Raw genomic sequence first — 18,694 nt, 5'->3', positions numbered from 1 at the left:
ATACTCTCTCGTATCTACCAAGCTGCCATAGATGTCTTGCATGACCGAATGTGAGGTATAATGAATCTCTTGACAGAGAGAGAAATGACTGAAAGAGCTTGTGCATCTCTAGAGTCCCATCTTTTCTGCTCTGTTGTGGGAGCTCTTGGAGCGACTGCTCCAACTACTTGTGTTGCATTTGCGCCTCTAACCCCTGCCTCCAACTGTAGGAGTGACAGGTGTAGCCACTGTATCTGGTCTTGCTTCATCTCTATTGACATCCAAAGATGTCTGCCAACCAAGATATTGCGAACCATGAAACTCCACAAGGAGTAGTTAGTGCCATCCAACTTATCCTCCTGTGTGAGAACTTCGAACATCTCATTGGGGTTGTTCTGAGCCTTTTTTTTTTTTTTCAAAAAAGAGACTTCTATTAAGTAAGAGAAAAAACCCACGAGAGCAAGCTCAAAGCGGAATACATCATGAAATCATGAAGATAAAAAAAAACCCCTCAAAGTGAGGTGGAAAACAACCAAGGCTGAGGCTGAAAGTGCCACCTCAACCCTGTAGGAGTCTCTGAGAAGAAAGGAGAATCCTTCCATTCCCTAAAAACACAAGTAAAATCCCTTTCTGGGATGTCAAATGCACAAGTAAAATTTGCAAAGAAAATATGGCCACAGTGACAAATACTATCACAGCCTATCAAAGGCTCAAAATGCACCAAAATGCTCTACTTAATGCCCAAAAATCTGCAAATAGAATCTGCAAAAAGTGGCAAAAGTCTGCAAATTGACTCGTATTGAGTCCAAAACTACTTGCAAACTTTCAAAATGCTCTTTTACCTGCAAAATTGCAACCCAAATGCAAAAGCCCCAATTTCTTGCGGGAAATTGCATACAGAACAGGGCAAATGCTCTGAAAGCCCCAAATGTTGCACAAATTGCACTCTGCCTGTGCAAAAGCCCCAAATTTCATTGCCAAATTGTAGTGTAATTGCAAATGCCCCAAAATTTGAAGATCTACTGCAATGTCTACTAAAGCTTCAAATGTGCTCCCAAAGGCTAAGCCAAACAATGGCTGAATGCACTACTGAACCTGCAAATGAACCCTGCCAACAAATAATGGAAACCGAACACCTTCAGCCTGCAAAAATCTACTGGTACGAAACTATACGAACGAACTGTACGGACGGTCGTACGAAACTGTGCGGACGAATTGTACGGACGGTCGTACGGAACTGACACTCAAGTACGAAAATTCTACGCTGGTCTACGGACGGGAGCAAGCGCTGGTACAAAATCCGTACAGACGGCAGGTCGCGATGAAGCTGTACAGACAAGCAGGAGCTAGAGCTTGGCGATGGAGCTGAAATGCGGGAGCTGGAAGAGAAGAGCAAGGAGCAAGGAGCAAGGAGCATGGACGGGAAGGAAGTGCTCTGATACCAAATGTGAGAAAATGCAAGAGAGCAAGAGTGAGCAAGATGGAGAGTTAGCTAAACGTAGTTCACTCCCAAAGTGTACTGAACTGAAGTGACTGAAGTGAAGTACAAAGAAGGAGATAAGGGTTTTGTCTAAGTGACAAAACCCTATCTAATCACTAACGATAGTTAGAGATTAGACCATGGTTAGGGGGAACAACCTCTAAGAGGGAAAAGTGCCCTAACTCACTTATTACATTACATTGGCCACTGCCTAGAATATAATAATAATTCTAACACAGCCAGGGTTGAGTACTCCTGTGAGACACAATGCAAGGCAACATGGTCATAAGCAGTGTTAGGGTTTTAAGGAAGGTAATGCAGACAGTAGTAGAGATGGGAGTGAGAAAATCTCTCTTCAACTATTGTGCTCGTATGGTTTGCATGGTCAGATGTATACCTTACGAACGCCTCTATGAGTTTCTCTCATTGCTACAAATTTTCTTGCATGTTTCTTTTTTGGCATTGCCCAATGGTCCTCAATGCCAAAATTCTTGCAGATTTCTCTCATCTGTTGTGGTGTGTATGCCGTTATATCACACTACGTGTTTTAATGAAGAGAATAGTTCTTTGACAGGCGTATTTATTTGACGAGCATATCACTTTATTCTACACTGTGTCATATACCCTTGATTCCATGATTTCAAGCAATGGTCTTAAATGTCTATAATGGCAATGAGTTTTGGAGAGCTAATCTCTATGACTATCATAGCAATCTTTAGTGGAGGCAGCCGTTTTTAAGGAAAAATGGCTTATTATAGCAAGCCCTACGTTTCTCTCGTTATGGACATCCCATCTTTCTTGGCTTCTAGTAAGATATTGATAGCAACAAAAGCAAATCCCAAACCCATATACAAAACATCATGTGACAAAGGCAAAGGCAAATTCAAACAAAATCGTAAGAAAAGACAGATATCTTAAAAAACACTTAGATGGGAGAGCCAAATAATGTGTTCCACATTTTTGTGAAGCGGATGCTTGGAATTTTGAACGACATACTGGGAATTTTGAATATTAGGCTTGTGAATAATTGTTGGTGAACAAGATAAAACGTCAAGGTTTAAGCAGAAGAAAATCAGTAAGAAAAGACTTACTTGCTGCTGTTCCGATGCATCCACAAGAAAATGAACTGCCCCAAAGCCACTTGCAAGTGTTTTCTCGTACAATGTTTTGTTTACAAGAAGCTGCATTCAAGTCAGTAAAGTTAATGGGGATTTTTTTATTTTCAGAGCCAGCTTTCTGTGTAGGCATGTCAGAGTCACAAGCAAGCAGCTGTCCAAAAATAAGGCATCTCAAGTGTCTAGATTAGAATCTTCTGTGGCCTTCACGACAGTAACAGTAACACCAAGGAAATGGGGAACCTGATAACGGTCGTAAGTTTGCTTGTATCCTAAAGTCACTCGAGTGATGTACACGATCAATGCCGATGTTGCGATAATATCCAACAAGAAAGCAGAACTGTTATATATAAACAAGATAGAAGAAAGTAAATTTCCACCTCTTCTTAAATGCCCTATATTAGTGGTTCCATGAATCCATAGAAGTTATGCCATCACCAAACCTATTCTACGAAATATTCTAAGCCATTTCAGGTAAAAGATGCAAATGCCAATGTCCATCATCAAACAGTAATTATTAATAAAATCATTACCCCTTAATGCATAAATAATAACATTCCGAAAACCTAAATCCCTTTCAAACAATGACAAGGTATACAGCTTGCCTATACTAAATGAGAAATATAGAAGCCTACATATGCATCTTGTCTTGATTCTGACATCTTAAGTGGAATGGAATTTACTTCTACAAGGACCTCACTGCCATATTGGAAAGGAATGCCTATGTTTGGTGACACATGGATGCTTGTGGATTATCATCTTGAATAGACCATCACTGTCTAAAAGACAAGATGTTTGACTTTTTTCTATATTTTAAAAGACAAGATCTTTGACTTGTTTTCTATATTTTATGCAAATTTGAGATCAACAATAGTTAAAACAACAGTTGGGGCTATTTTCAGGCTAAGAGTGATCAATACACTTCACAATGAATACTTGTTGGCTTTTACAGGCTTCAAGTCAGCCCTCCAATTCAGATTGGTGAATGTCTTTGCATCCAGCCAATACTCTTGCACCACACCGGCCGTGAGAACATGTCAATTTTTTGCAGAAGAGTTGCAGAGCAGCTCAAGAAGGATGCTGAGGTTGAGAAGAAAGGAAGAAAGAGAGGTTATTAAAGTCTTGGAAAAACCGAAGGGTCTATGAGACTGAAAGAACCAGATACAATGAGAAAAACCTACAAGGTGGGGCCACTAATTGGGCATCCACACCCAAGACGAGTACTAATATCTGAAAACCCGTGGAAAAAAAGATAGATATACAATGTGATGTCACTGTGACGGTCCTTTGTATGCCCTTTGAGGGATCATATCCACTGGTGGCCAGCTGAAAATGGTTCTAAGGCTCTCAGGTGACAAGGGGCTCTAGCAGAGATTGGTGTTGCTAGGAGATAAAACCCATAATAGAGCGCTATTGTCAATCAACTTGCATGGTCCTCTATGGCCACCTCACCATAGCCCTCCATCATACAAGTGTTATGTCATGACTGTATCCCTAGAGCAGCAAACATGGAGGGAAGATCCCCAAGCCTCATATGTGTGTCAACGGACTTGTGGATCTCTCTCTCTCTCTCTCTCTCTCCCTCCCTCTCTCAGGGGTCACAGTAGCCCTGGTTAGACGCAGAGCTATGACCAAGAGACATGCCAGGGCTGCACCTTTGAGTGGCCGACAACATTCTATCGCCGATTTCATGCCCCCATTGCCTCATCCACCCTGATGTCCTAATGGTGATGATGATGATGATAGTCGACTACCGACATGACACATGACTCTGTTGTACTTAGGATTTAGTAGTGACATTCTACATTTTTTGCATTTGCATTGGTGAGAATGCTCGTTTAGTAGCTCCACCACCACAGCTCGTTTGTACCAGGTTTTTCATAGTCTCATAGACCCATCGGTCTTCTGAAAACTTTAATAAACTCTGTCTTTCTTCTCTCCACCGCTCTGCTTCCGTCCGTCACCATCTGCTACTCTTCCATCCTCCATCAACTCCATCGCTCCAAGATCTCCTCCATCAACGTCAAACGCTATCTACACCATCGAAGTGCTCTCTACACAATGGACGTCACTAATCGCACTGCGCTAGTGTCATCACCCATGCTCCATCACTCCATCGTTCGTCTCCCATCGCTCCATCGCTCTACTCCATCTCCATAGCCCACGCTACATCGTTCTGCTCCAACTCCATCGCACCATTGTTCATCGACTGTCCAGCTCCATCGTTCTGCTCCACGTTCCATCACGTGTTCTGCTCCATCGCTCAGCTTAATGCTCCAGCCAGCCCACCTCGTCGTTCGTCAACCCGTCACACTATGCATGCGCCTGCTGTGACCAAAGAACACGGAGGGCACTCCTTGCTGTTGCTGAAGGAGGCCAAGGCACACGAGCCCTCTCGCAGCTCTCTGCTGGCACACGGGGCTTCTTGGTTGTGCGATCTCCAAGGGGCTTCTTGACTTATGTGACCAAAGAACACGGACGGGGGCACAAGGGCCCTCCTTTGCAGGTGCCGACGAGACCCACCCCTCTCACAGCTCCCTACTCGCACACGGACATCTTGGCTGCACCATCTCTCTAACGGGGCTCTCCATAACCAGAAGCAGCCGAGAAACCAGCAAAGAGCTAACCTAGGGCGTCACACCACCATAGGGGCTACCCAAACCAAACTTACCTGCGAGAAATTGATACCAAAGAGAACCGTTGATAAGACCAAAAAAGCAATAAAATACTAGTACTATGAATAATGTAGGGAGACACATAGGTGCACATAGTTAGCTAGTGATGGGTTTTTTTCTAGCTCCAAAGACATCTTTCCCCCAAACAAAATGATATGATGTAACTATTTGACTATGAATAAAATGTTTGTAGGAACTTCCTATGGGAAGTGATGAGAACGCAATATGGATGCACTCCACAATAATGTACCCATGTGTAACGGGGTCGGTGGTTGAATGTCAAATGTAAAAGTTTCTTGTGTTTTTTTAACGTGTGGTAAATGGTCTTCGGTGCATGGAATGTTGTCATGTCAATATCTATGTTACCATCCAGTGTGGTAATTGTGTGGGCATGCATCAAACTGCCTTGCTTTGAAGCATTGTTGTGTGCTAGTGAAATGTCCCCCAATAGTGAGAGCAATGGTCTTGGGGCAATGGTTTTTGAGGCAAGGTAGAAGAGTGGTAAAAGGAGGCAATGACGTGGAAAATTTACGTGGAGAGGTGGCTTGCATGAGGAAGCTACGATTTACGTGGAGACTTGGCTCATTACGTGGGTGGCATGAAGGGATTTCCAAAAAGAGTTGACGCTGCGATTGGAAAAGGGGGGAGCGCAGATTGTAGAGAGGGGGAGAGAGGCTTTCCAAAAAGCGGGAGAGAAGGTGACGAATCTGGAAATTTGGAGAAGAGGATGAAGAGTGCGCTGATTGTACGTCACTGGTGATCTACGCTGCCTTATGCGCTGATTGTGAGAGAGCCTTTGCATGCTTGAGGCGCACGTATGAAGATGACTCCCCCCATCGCTAGAATTCTGTCGTTGGAATTTGAAGAGCTGCTGATCGCTTGTTCTTGAGGTGAACGAGAATTCGAGGAGAAGAGCCAGAGGATTGGCACAGGAGACTGCTCATACACTGAGGAGAGGTTGCTGTGTACGTGAAGACAACACTGATTGGGAAGCTGCCCATACGTGTGGACAAGGAAGGGTGAAGACCTGTTCGACTACAGTCTGGAGGATCTTGGATGATCTGTAGGAGTTGTGGCTCATTCCTATTGCTTGTGGTACCACAGATGTGCGGTGTTCTTGTCTAACCGTGTCTTGTTCATCGTGTCATTTGTGCCATCTCGATTGAGAGTCTTCCTAGGGTCTTTGTGCTTGTTTGTGGCCTGTTGAGGGTATCATCTCAAGTCACTGTGGTCCGGATCATCTCAAGTCACTGTGGTCCGGGTACATGCTCTAGGTGTTGTGCATTCGCTCTATTTCTATTGGAGCCCATACTACTAGTCTGATCTCATAGGGAATCCCGACCTCATTTACAGAACTAATTGAATTATGGTGATTGCTGGTTGTTTTTTTCCTCTCCTTTTCTTTCATGAAAGTTACTCTTGGTTGTCTGAGCATGACCATGCATGTTGAACTGGTAAATATATTCATGGAATGAAAGAGAGTTGCTTCACACCCGTCCTGTTTTCGATTGCATAGGCTCTTCACTAGGTTCCCTACCACTTTTCTTTCATCATCTATTTTGGCGATCCTGCTGGGGACCCCTGTGTGTCTTGAATTGGGATGTGTATACCCATGACAAGGACGCCCAGAAGTATGGAGAGCGGTATCTGATGACGAAGCCTCGCATGCGGGTCATTATTTGCAAGGAACGTAAAAAGTGTGGTCATCGGAGCAAAGATTGCATTGATTACCAACTTCGTGTGATTCGTCTTCGAGCTATAATCCAAAGAGTCCTCAAAGAAGCTGCCGAGAAGGAAAAGATGCAGAGTTAGATGCAAGCTTGGCACTGAAGGACGGAGATTCTGTGAGGGACTACTGTGTACAAGAGATAAGCAAGAACCGGAAGGTATGACTCATGAATTTTACCGCTTCTATGGGTTGCCACATGAGGATCCTGAAAAGTTTATTGAAAATCTGGAGTTTACAGCTCTGATCAAAGATAGGAATGCACCTGTAGTGTTACTACAGATATTGACCTTTTGCCTAGTAGGAGAGTCTCGTGTTTGGCTGCAGGAATTTATAGCTAGTTTACATATTGAAGACGGGGCACCAAGGAATCCGAATTATGTCGAGGTGAGGGCTGCTTTGTGGCACAATTTGCATGCAACCAAGATTCTGATAAGATGTGGAGGGAGCTGTGTAGTTTGCAGCTTTTTGATGAAGATGAATGAGAAGCCAAATTCAGCATATGCATATAGGTTATTAAGTTTGCGGGAAGCACAACTGGACCGGTTGAAGGCTGTGGATCATTCTGTTGCTGCTCAAGAAGCAAATCAAAGGAGGGTCAATCTGAAGTACAAAGATAAGTATATCAGAGAAGGGGATCTAGTTCTAAGATATAACAATAAGTTGGATTTCACTTTCAAGACACGGTTTGTGACTAAGTGGAAAGGATCGTATCAGGTAGTGAAGAAGTACCCAAATGGATCTTATCAACTGGCTGATTTGGACGGGATTTTGCATAAGAATAGAATCAATGGGCTGAGGTTGAAGAAATATGTGATCATGATCATGCAAGTAAACACATGTGGCCCTCTTGTGATGCAGGAAGGCAGGAGTGAAGACCTCACGGATGAGGACATCTCTGGAGACCTCAAAACGATATTTGACTACAAAACATGAATGTTTGTAGCTTGGGGTTAGGCAAAACATGATAAGACAAAAAAAGTATTAAAATACTAGCACTATGAATAATGTAGGGAGACGCATAGGTGCACATAGTTAGCTAGTGATGGGTTTTTTTCTGGCTCCAAAGACATCTTTTCCCAAAAAAAAAGGATATGATGTAAATATTTGACTATGAATAAAATATTTGTAGGAACTTCCTATGGGAAGTGATGAAAACGTAATATGGATGCACTCCAGAGTAATGTACCCATGTGTGACAGGGTCGGTGGTTGAATGTCAAATGTAAAAGTTTTTTGTATTTTTTTACGTGTGGTAAATGGTTTTTTGTGCATGGAATGTTGTCATGTCAATATCTGTGTTACCATCCAGTGTGGTAATTGTATGGGCATGCATCAAAATGCCTTGCTTTGAAGCATTGTTGTGTGCTAGTGAAATGTGGATGCGTCAACTTTATGAGCAAAAACCTATGAGCAGGTTTATCTGAGCGTGTTTTTCAAGAGATTTAAAGAATAGTATTTCTTTAGAAAAAATGGTTTTTACACTTTTATTTTCACTAGAACTAGATCCCTTTATCATAAAAATATACAAATTAGTCACTCATTCATTTTTACATAACATAAATCTTCTTATTCATAGACATCTCTTTGTACCCTTGTTATTAGCTTAAAAAAGTGTTGAAAAATAATTCCTTTCAGAAACAATCTTTCTCGTGTTTTAAAAGTATTAATAACAAGATATTTATGGATATGTTTCTAAAGAAGTTTAAATTCCTGTAAATAAGTATTAAATTGGGCTTATATATCACTCTATAATATTTTATACTATATATGGAAGATATAACCCCTTAGATGTGATCAAATGGGGTTTTTCGATCAATTTCAGTGGCTGAATGACTATATTTAATCATTGGATGTGAAAGTTATGTCACTTTTAAAAGTGCTGTCCAAGGTAGTTTCGCCAGCGAAACTACCTTGGAAGACCTAATTCAAAGGGGTTTCACTGGGGAAACTACCTTAATGGCTTGCTTCAATGAGTTTTCTTTGGAGAAACCCTTTCATGAAGATAGGTTGAGAGAGGTTTTTCAATGTCACCCCCTATTAAGTAAAAGTTTTAAAAAGGATCATAAGGAAATTTTCATAGAGAAGTCTACTCTACATGTGGGTTTCTTCAAAAGCCATCCAATTATGTTCTCACCATTCCCAAAGATTCACGTGAAGATTCGTGTATAAAATAGGCATTGCTATAATACTTTGCATATTTCTAAGTGAAACTATGTTTTCTTCCAATCCATTTTTGCCATATTTTTGCTTAGTTGGAAGCTTTTTTTTTCCTTTACTCGAATGCTCGGAAGATTTTACTCAAAAAATGCTCGTCCCCGTGAAATGTGACCCCAATAGTGAGAGCAATGGTCTTGGGACAATGGTTTTTTAGGCAAGGTAGAAGAATGGTAAAAGGAGGCAATGACGTGGAAAATTTACGTGGAGAGGTGGCTTGCATGAGGAAGCTACTATTTACGTGGAGACTTGGCTCATTACGTGGGTGGCATGAAGGGATTTCCAAAAAAAGTTGACGTTGCGATTGGAAAAGGAGGGAGCAGAGATTGTAGAGAGCGGGAGAGAGGCTTTCCAGAAAGCAGGAGAGAAGGTGAAAAATCTGGAAATTTGGAGAAGAGGAAGAAGAGTGCGCTAATTGTACGTCACTGGTGATCTATGCTGCCTTCTGCACTGATTGTGAGAGAGCCTTTGCTTGCTTGAGGCGCACGTAAAAAGCTGACCCCCCCCTTTGCTGGAATTCTGTAGTTGGAATTTGAAGAGCTACTGATCGCTTGTTCTTGAGGTGAACGAGAATTTGAGGAGAAGAGCCAGAGGATTGCGCAGGAGACTGCTCATACACTGAGGAGCGGTTGTTGTGTACATGAAGACAACGCTGATTGGGAAGCTGCCCACACGTGTGGACAAGGAAGGGTGAAGACCTGTTCGACTGAAGTCTGGAGGATCTTGGATGATTTACAAGAGTTGTGGCTCATTCCTATCGCTTGTGGTACCACAGATGTGCAGTGTTCCCGTCTGACCGTGTCTTGTTCATTGTGTCATTTGTGCCATCTCAATTGAGAGTCTTCTTGGTGTCTTTGTGCTTGTTTGTGGCTTGTTGAGGGTATCATCTCAAGTCACTGTGGTCCAGGTACATGCTTTGGGCGTTGTGCATTCGCTCTATTTCTATTGGAGCCCATACTACTAGTCTGATCCCATAGGGAGTCCCGACCTCATTTACAAAGCTAATTGAATTATGGTGATTTTTTCCTCTCCTTTGCTTTCATGAAAGTTACTCCTGGTTGTCTAAAATTTGTGGCCACTACTCTGGGGGTAGCTGAGCACAGGATCGAGAGGGCATGCACTGTGGGGAGGGACCCCAACCAAGAGCAGCCCCTTATCATATGATTCCATGATGCTCAGGAACGACTTCAGCTCTACGGCATAGGTCGGGCTCCATGGATGGGGATCTCACCCCCCTACTCGTTGAGGAGAGGTACACTCTGCTATAGCAATAGAACACGCCCGCAAGGATGGAAAGTGGGCGGTGGTTCGAGATGGACGACTACTTACAAGCTCCCGTCATGCACCCACCTCCCCCCCCACATAGGGAGGTGGGGTCTATGAGACTCAGACCTCCGAGACCCTATCTTGTATCTTTTGGAACTACAAGGGTACCTTATAATAAGAACCATGAAACTTCTCGAAATCCTATACAGGTTGTGACAGTCTTTTACACAGAGACACATCAAAGACCAGAGCGCCCACTACGAGTAGTCAGCGGGTACACGTGGGAGTCTGCTTACAGAGATGAGACGAGGGACACAGTGGGAGTGCGAGGGTCAGGAGGAGTACCAGTCCTTTACAGGTCCACCCTTTTGGGAACCATCTTAGTAGAGCACAGAGATACACACTCTAGATTTATTTGGATCCGGATCCGACATATGGACAGTTGGGATTTGTTCGTTGCAATATGCTACTTTCCTCCCAAGACCTCCAATTTTGCTCGAGATATTCGAGAGGAGGCTGAGACATCACCATATGCAGCTCCTTATCAGTCCATTGTCAACTTCGTGAGCCGCAGGGAAGTACTCCTAGTTGGGGACTTCAACACGAGGACAGGCGCCCATCAGGTTCCACTCCTCGACTTCAAGGAGGATTCCATTCTACTACCGGACACTGACCTCGAGGGAGTTAGGTATGACGCGTGTTTTGGCTAACAGTCCAGCCCCGGTCACATCTTATGGACGTGCCTTATTAGATCTAGGCAAGATGCATGATCTCATCACCTATGATGGTCGAGATAGATGGCCCGCCTCAGGTGGTCTCACGTGCTTCCCACATGGGGGCCTCTAGCTTTGTTGATTACATCATGGGATCCCCTGCCTTCACATCTCGTATCAGTGATTTTATTGTCGCACCTGCCCCCCAGGGACTGATCATAGATACCTCTTCTTCAGCATCTCTACACCCCGCCTCACAAAATCTCCCACTCCAAAGATCACCTACAACACCTATCATGACTTACGTTTCGATCGCAATCTTTCACCTATATATTCAGCCCGCCTTTACATACTTCTCACATATATTGACTGCATACCCCTACTAGCGGACCGTGCTACTCTGATTATCCGCTCACTACATGAGGCTGCCCTTGACGCTTTCCCTCACACCACTCGCTCCACCCGTTCCCCACCACCTGGATCACTACCTTTTAATAGCTGGTACGATGATGAGTGCAAGGCATTGTGCGCGTCATCTTAAATCCAAAACCAAAAACAATCTCGAGAAGTTTCTTGGTTCCGACCACAAGGTACTATTGCAGTTCCAAATAGTACAAGATGGGGTCTCGGAGGTCAGAGTCTCATAGACCCCGCCTTCCGATGTGGAGGTGGAAGTTGATGTAGAGGCTTATGTGGAGATTGCTTGCGTGGAAGCTCTGGTGGTTGCCTTTTGTGTGGCAGTGCTGTCCACCTGTAGGCCACTCCAATTGCTGCGTTTGTTGACATCCTCAAGCGTGAGTTGTTGCCTTTGTTGTTTATCCTCTTTTTTGTTGTTGGGTCTCTCTCTTTCCTTATCTCCTTTGTCTCCTTTCGCCATTTCAGGGGTGGACTGAGACATCTCAGTCGAGGAGAGAGAGAGAGAAAGAAAGAAAGAAAGTGTATTATTGTCCACTAAAGGCCAAAATGGGCCCATGGGACATCAAGAACTCTGCATACAAGATAGCACAAAATCAACGTGCCACAAAGAAGAGGCATCGTCGAATATCATCTAAGTGCTACGCAATACAATGCAAGTGAAAGTACATAATGTCAAATCTGAGCCTAAATACAAAGTAAACTAGATGCAAGGAAACCGCCCCTGGGTGCAAAATGGGGGGATGAGTACAATATGCCAATGCAAAGATACAAGTCCAGGTGTCACAGAGTCTGAGAACCAAAATAATACTGGAAATCCTGTCCATCGACTCTACCTCCTGCTATGAGAGTACAAATCTGAGCAAAGGTGAGGTGAGCGGCTGGTGGGGTGAGATCTCCATGAGTAAGTCTCCTCCGAAAAGCTGCCATCATCCTGGATCATCTGGAGAGAGAGACACACACACACAGAGGGAGGAAGGAAGGAGAGTAGATAGGATTAGATGTCACATCAAAAGTCCATTGCACATGAGAGGAGGGTACTCATATGGCACCTCTTTATCCCCTTTGACCTCAAGCACCCCCACGTACTAATACTCCTAACCCCAACTAACTTGACCAGCTTTTGGCCTTCATTACAAATTTGATCCACGATACAATGACCGTGTTTGTGCATGGATGGTAGAGGCCAGGAGTCCTTTTCTTAGATCTTAGCCTTTAAGATCCTTGGTTCTAGAATACCCTCAGACGAGATGAGGAGTTGTTGGATAGTGAGCTTGCAAATGATTGTCTTTTTGTACACTTCACCTCATACCCTTACCGCTTTCAAGATAGCCTTTGAATTATTTTGCCGACTTCAAACCTCATGAGGCGTTTGTCTCTATGCCCTTTTTTGATACTCATCATCACATGTACATTGCCCCTTGTGGACCAATTGCAATTTACATTCTCAACACCCCCTACAATTGCACTTCATTGTATTGTTAGAAACATGGTAGAGAGAGGGAGAGAGAAGGCTAGGGTGTGAGGAAATGATACATAAAGGAAGACATAATGAAAGGCTATTTTATTCATAATCATGAGAAATACAAGCCTTATATAGGCTACTCACTCACACTAGCACCTAGTGCATATGGGATAAGTCCCATAATGACACGTGGCACTCACACATGACTCAACACACATGAACTAGTACTAGATCACCTCACCAACACACACACCAACACACTCTTTGGCTATGATATCTCCAACACCCCCCCTTCAGAGCAAAGAGTGTGAGACCCAACACGCAAAGAGTAGACCGATCCCCCCTCCACCGCAATACTGCAAAGAGCAAGTCCAACTATCCAACACCTCTCGTGTGATAGCGACTTCTCAGTCAGCTTACGACCGGCATGGATAGACCATCACTCATCACCCCCCCTTACTCTGAACTGGGTGATCAATACCATAAAACCATAGTTACCAGAAACGGCCGTTTCAGGCCTAGAAACGGCCAGAAACGTCGAAACGAAAACGGCATTTCTTCCTGAAACACCGTTTCGTAATCTATGTTTTTTTTTAAAAAAAAAATAAATAGGTTGGTTTGTGGCTCTCTTTTGATTAAACTATTTTTGCCTTCTTTTCATTAAAAGGTTTTTTGCCCATTCGTCGGCTCCTGTCGTCGTTTCTGCCACCTCCTCTGTTGCTGCTCTCCATCCTGTTGCTTTCCAGCCTCTCCATCTTTGTCATTTGACTCTTGGGCCCTAGCACCCGCAGCTTGCTCTTCTCTCCATCCCTCCATCCTGCAGGCTGGTAGCTACTCTCCATCCTCAGCCTGCTCTCAGCTCTCCATCCCTCCACTACCTCTCCTCTCTTGCCTCTCCATCCTCCTCCTACCTCTCATCCTCCTCCGACTCCTACCTCTCCATCCTCTTTCACCTCCCAGTCCTCTTTCTATCTCTCCATCCTTTCTCACCTCTCCATCCTCCCTCTCACCTCTCCATTCTCCCTCTCAAACTTCATATTGTTGTAACTTCAAAGTTAGAAGTTAGAAGTTAGAACTTAGTTCATGACACATGTTGATTGTTGAAGCATTATTCATGGATAATAGATGATACTAGATAGATCAATCATCATAGGAATTTAGAATCATAGAAGCATGCATGATGCTTCAAGTATAGATAATTGTATTATGTATAATTTGCACTCTATTGATAATTGTATTATGTATGAAAAATAATTTTTTATACATAAATTGTACCATATTTCCGTTTCTTCCGTTTCCGTTTCGGCGGGGCCAAAAACTCCGTTTTCCCGGTTTTACCGTTTCTTTTGTTTCCGTTTCGGCTGGCAGCTATGCATGAAACCAAAGTAAAAGACAATATATTCATTTTTGGGGGACAACCAAGGGCAAAGTACCTCTTATTGACTCCAAATACACTCAGTTTAGAGGGACAACTCAAGGCTAAGAAGCTTTATTGACTCAACACAAACACACATAGCATAGGGGCCTAGAAAGTCCAACCCTTGTCGAAAGGATCGTCGTGCTCAAGAGAGAGGCCATGAACCTCTGTTGTAGCTGCATGTATCTCCTTCAGGGGCTCTTGAGGTTCAACTTGTTCTTCACCCAAAAGATTGGCATGATGCTTCTCTTGTTCATGTTCCTTCTTCTTGAAGCAATGGGCTTCAATGTGTCCTTTCGTCTTCCAAAACCTGCAAATAATGTTCTTGTTGGTCTTCCATTTGCTTGTGGAAGCAAATGCATGAACACCAAAGAGACAAGAGCGGCTTCCTTATTGCGACAGTCCTTAATGAGGAGTGCCACCATATCATCAAACGTGGTAGTGTCAAGGCGAAGGACTTCAAGAGTGTGCTCAAAGCGAAAAATTCCATGCACACTCTTCATAAAGAATGCCATCTTATCTTCATCATTAGGTGGGCTCTTCAAACTTGAAAGTTGTTGAATAAGAGATTGAAACCGGGCGAGAAGATCAATCAACTCACCGCTCTCTTCCATTCCAAATTATTAAACATGAGCTTTAGAAAGACTTTAGAGTTGGTGATTTTATTACCAAACAAGGTCTCGAGGCTATTCAAATCTGCTTAGCTGTCGACTTGAAATCCAAATGATGGATGAGAGAGTCAGCTAAGCAAAGACCAATAAGGGAAATGGCCTTAGAATTCTGGTGCTTCCAAATCCTTTGGTGTTGTTAATCAAGTAACTCAACCTGGTCCTCCTCAACAACATCCCAAACTCCTTCACACATAAGGAGCAGCTGCACTTTGGTTTGCCATGTGGGAAAACTCTCCCCCTGAAACTTATCCACGAGCAAGAAGTGGCAAAGACTTGCATGAAGGCGGGCAGCAAGCTAAGATGAAGAACCAGCAAAGAAATGGGCTGGTCACAGTCTTTAAAACAGAACAACAATCTCCTTGGGTGCGAAAGAACATATATAAATGCCTAGTGATGCTCCAAATGTAAATCCAAATCAGAGAGCAGCAAAGATATGCCTCAAAAAGTGAAACTGTGTGCTGCAACAGGTCCAAACCCCTCAAAACGGCTCACAAGAGCACGTCGAAATGCTGTAGCAGCTATCTGATCCAGAAGACAACTGATGTAGACGTGGTGAAGGCCTCAAAGCAGCTCAAAAATGCCTCTATTGAAGGCGGTTATGCAGCAGCAAGCTCAAAAACACATCGGAAATGCCTCCAAAGGCCTCAAATTGCTGCACGAAGTGCTCACAGGTGGTCAACTATACAGCAGCAGCAATAAAAGGTTGTTTTTGGCATTGAAAACCTCCACACGTGCAGATGCGACTTGAAGGAAGCACCGACCAGTAGGCAGTCAGACCAAGGATGCCTAGACCTCCAAGAGCTCCCAAATGGAGGTAGCAAGATGTGAAGGAGGCGGCGGCAGGCTGTAAAGGCTGAAAACAGACATGAAAAGGCTATGGAGGAGGCAGAATGAGGCGGAAATGAGCTGAGAGGAAGAGACAGCTAGAGGCGGCTGCACAAGAAGGGTTAGGGCTAGGATGACATGGCAGCTATGGAAGGTGGCTCTGATACCTTGTTAGAAACATGGTGGAGAGAGGGAGAGACAAGGCTATGGTGTTACAAAATGATACATAAATGAAGAGAGAATGAAAGGCTATCTTATTCATAATCATGAGAAGTACAAGCCTTATATAGGCTACTCACTCACACACTAGCACCTAGTGCATATGGGATAAGTCCCATAATAACACGTGGTACTCACACATGAACTAGTACTAGATCACCTAGTACATCACACCAACACATCACACCAACACACTCTTTGTCTATGATTTCTCCAACATGTATGAGGGTGGACTACTAAAGGACAACTGCTATGAGAGAAAACTACGAAAAGAAAACTGCTATGAGACAAAAAATACCAAAATTGATGCTTTTGTGAGCATGTCCGCAAAAAATGGAGCAATTTTGAAAAACCTAAAGCAACTTTTAATTTATTTCCCATTTAAGTTGCATGAGGCCTTGGTAGACACTAAGAGAACCTCTAAAGTATTGCCAAAGTTCAGTGGCTTTGTGAAAATATCTACAACGTACTTGCGACTAATGTAGTCAATCAAATTAACTTATCTAAAAAGCATCCTCTCTTGGATGTAGTAATGATTCACCTCAATTGTTTGTTGCAGGCTAAAAGATCAGGCTCCTAGCCAGATCCATGCTAGTCATGTCGAGAATTGGATCTCTTGAGAATGACTCTTTTGTGAAAATAATCTTCAAAACCAAATTAATTCTTCAATGGGAACATAAGACAACTAAATATCACCTGTTGATAATCTCTCTCTGACATAGTGATAGTGAACCTCAATATGCTTTGTATGGACATTGAAAACTGGATTCCGTGCAACAGCCAAAGCACTCTGACTATCAATGAAGAAGACAGTAGGAGCAGTCTGACATGCATGAAGATCTGCATGCCATACAAGACTTGATCTTTAGTATGCTATCTCATAGTTGAGCAGATATATGCACAGTCGCTCTACGCACTCTTGGCAAGCCGTGGAGCGTGTCTTTAGATACCTCCAAGGCACTTGTTATGCATCGATTCACTGATAGTGGTTGGGCTGGCTGTTTGGACACCTGTGTGTCACATATTGGTAACTATTTCATGCATGGTACTTCATGCATCTCTTGGTTCAACAAGAAGCAAACTATAGTTGCTACTTCTCGCTATCAGGCTGAGTACAGAGCAACTTTATAGCTACGGTGGAGTGTGTTTGGCTCTAGAATTTAAATAAATCAAACAACCAACTTCCTATTGATAAAGGGTGACATCACATGCACCACTTACATCCTCAGATGAGAAGTGAAAACTAGGCTCTGATGATGTGGATACTGGCTTGCAATCCTCAAACTGAAAATGCTGCAAAAGCTGTCCAATATACTTGGATTGTGACATCAAAATACCTCCCTCACTACTAGCAAATTGAATGCCCAGATAGTAATGCAAAAAACCAAGATCAAACATAGCAAATGTCTTCTGCAAGTCAAGCTTAAAAGCTGCAATTTGCTCAGCATGTGTCCTAGTCACAAGCATGTCATTCATATAGAGTACTAAAAACAACAAATCTGTCCCACTCTTACGGATGTAAAGGGTAGCCTCAGTAGGGCTCTTCTGAAAGCCAAGACTAAGCAAATGAGCATGTATCCTGGAATACCAAGCCCAGGGTGCCTGCTTCAATCCATATAGGGATTTCTTTAAGCAGCATCCTTCCTTTCAGAACCTTCAACCTCAAAGCCAGAGGGTTGGGAAACATAGACCTCTTCCTACAAATGCCCATGAAGGAAAGCTATCTTGATATCAAGCTGATGTACCTCCTAATGAAAGTGAGCGGCAAAGGCGGTAACAATGCGAATAGTAGTGATTTTCGAAGTGGGAGCAAAAGGCTCCTCAAAGTCAATGCCTTGCTGCTGAGCATAGCCCTTAGCAACAAGACGGGCTTTGTAACGGTCCACTAAGCCATAAGCTTTCCGTTTAATTTTATAAACCCACTTAGTTCCAATGGCATTCTTGCCAGGAGGCAAGTCACACAACTCCCAAGTGTTATTCTGATAGATAGAATCCAATTCAGCTTGCATAGCCTTCAACCAACAATCATTCTGAAAGGCATCTTTATGACATAATGGCTCTTCATTGCATGCTGTAGCAACCAATGCACAAGCAACCAAATTACCATGCTCTTTCTGGACAGCTACTCTAGTACAAGCTGGCAAAGGAGTATCTTGTTTGCTGTCTTTTTAAGTGTCGAGGCGCCAATGGGGGACCTTTTTGGGCTCCTGTATTTCAGCTCTTTCCTGGTTAAGAGCCCTGTGCACTATATACTGATCAAGCTGAGGCATATCAAGCTGTAAATAATGCTCACGAAAACAAAGGCATCAAGCTCTCACAGAGATTTGGGGCATCAACAATGGGCTGTTTTGGCAATCTAGCAAAGGCATAGAGGAAGATTCATCAATCACAACATCCCTAGTGACAAAAACCTTGCCCGTGTGGGGTTGGTAGAGCTTGTAGCTATACCCAACAAAAATGCATTTGACATCTTTATCATCCAACTTTGTGCATGTCTGAGAAGGCACATGTGC

At 43.4% G+C, this 18,694-nt stretch overlaps 1 protein-coding gene across 2 annotated transcripts in view; it reads right to left on the bottom strand.

The window, feature by feature from the left end:
- LOC147887391 (DUF3754 family protein, putative (DUF3754)) overlaps positions 1 to 18,694 on the bottom strand; it is a 177,144-nt gene that overhangs the window by 73,909 nt on the left and 84,541 nt on the right. For both annotated transcript variants that reach the window (XM_087394719.1, XM_087394720.1), the window contains exons 10-11: positions 2,818 to 2,914; positions 2,551 to 2,640 (exon numbers count right to left, since the gene is read on the bottom strand). In XM_087394719.1, the coding sequence (XP_087250845.1) occupies positions 2,551 to 2,640; positions 2,818 to 2,914 (187 nt within the window). The remainder of the gene's footprint in view (positions 1 to 2,550; positions 2,641 to 2,817; positions 2,915 to 18,694) is intronic.

Source organism: Dipteris shenzhenensis, chromosome 23 (assembly GCF_047967505.1).
Source record: "Dipteris shenzhenensis isolate YYH24624 ecotype China chromosome 23, Dip_SZ_1.0, whole genome shotgun sequence".
NCBI classification, from domain to species: Eukaryota; Viridiplantae; Streptophyta; class Polypodiopsida; order Gleicheniales; family Dipteridaceae; genus Dipteris; species Dipteris shenzhenensis.
The sequence above is the reverse complement of the archived record's forward strand: the minus strand, read 5'-3'. Positions and strand labels throughout refer to the sequence as shown.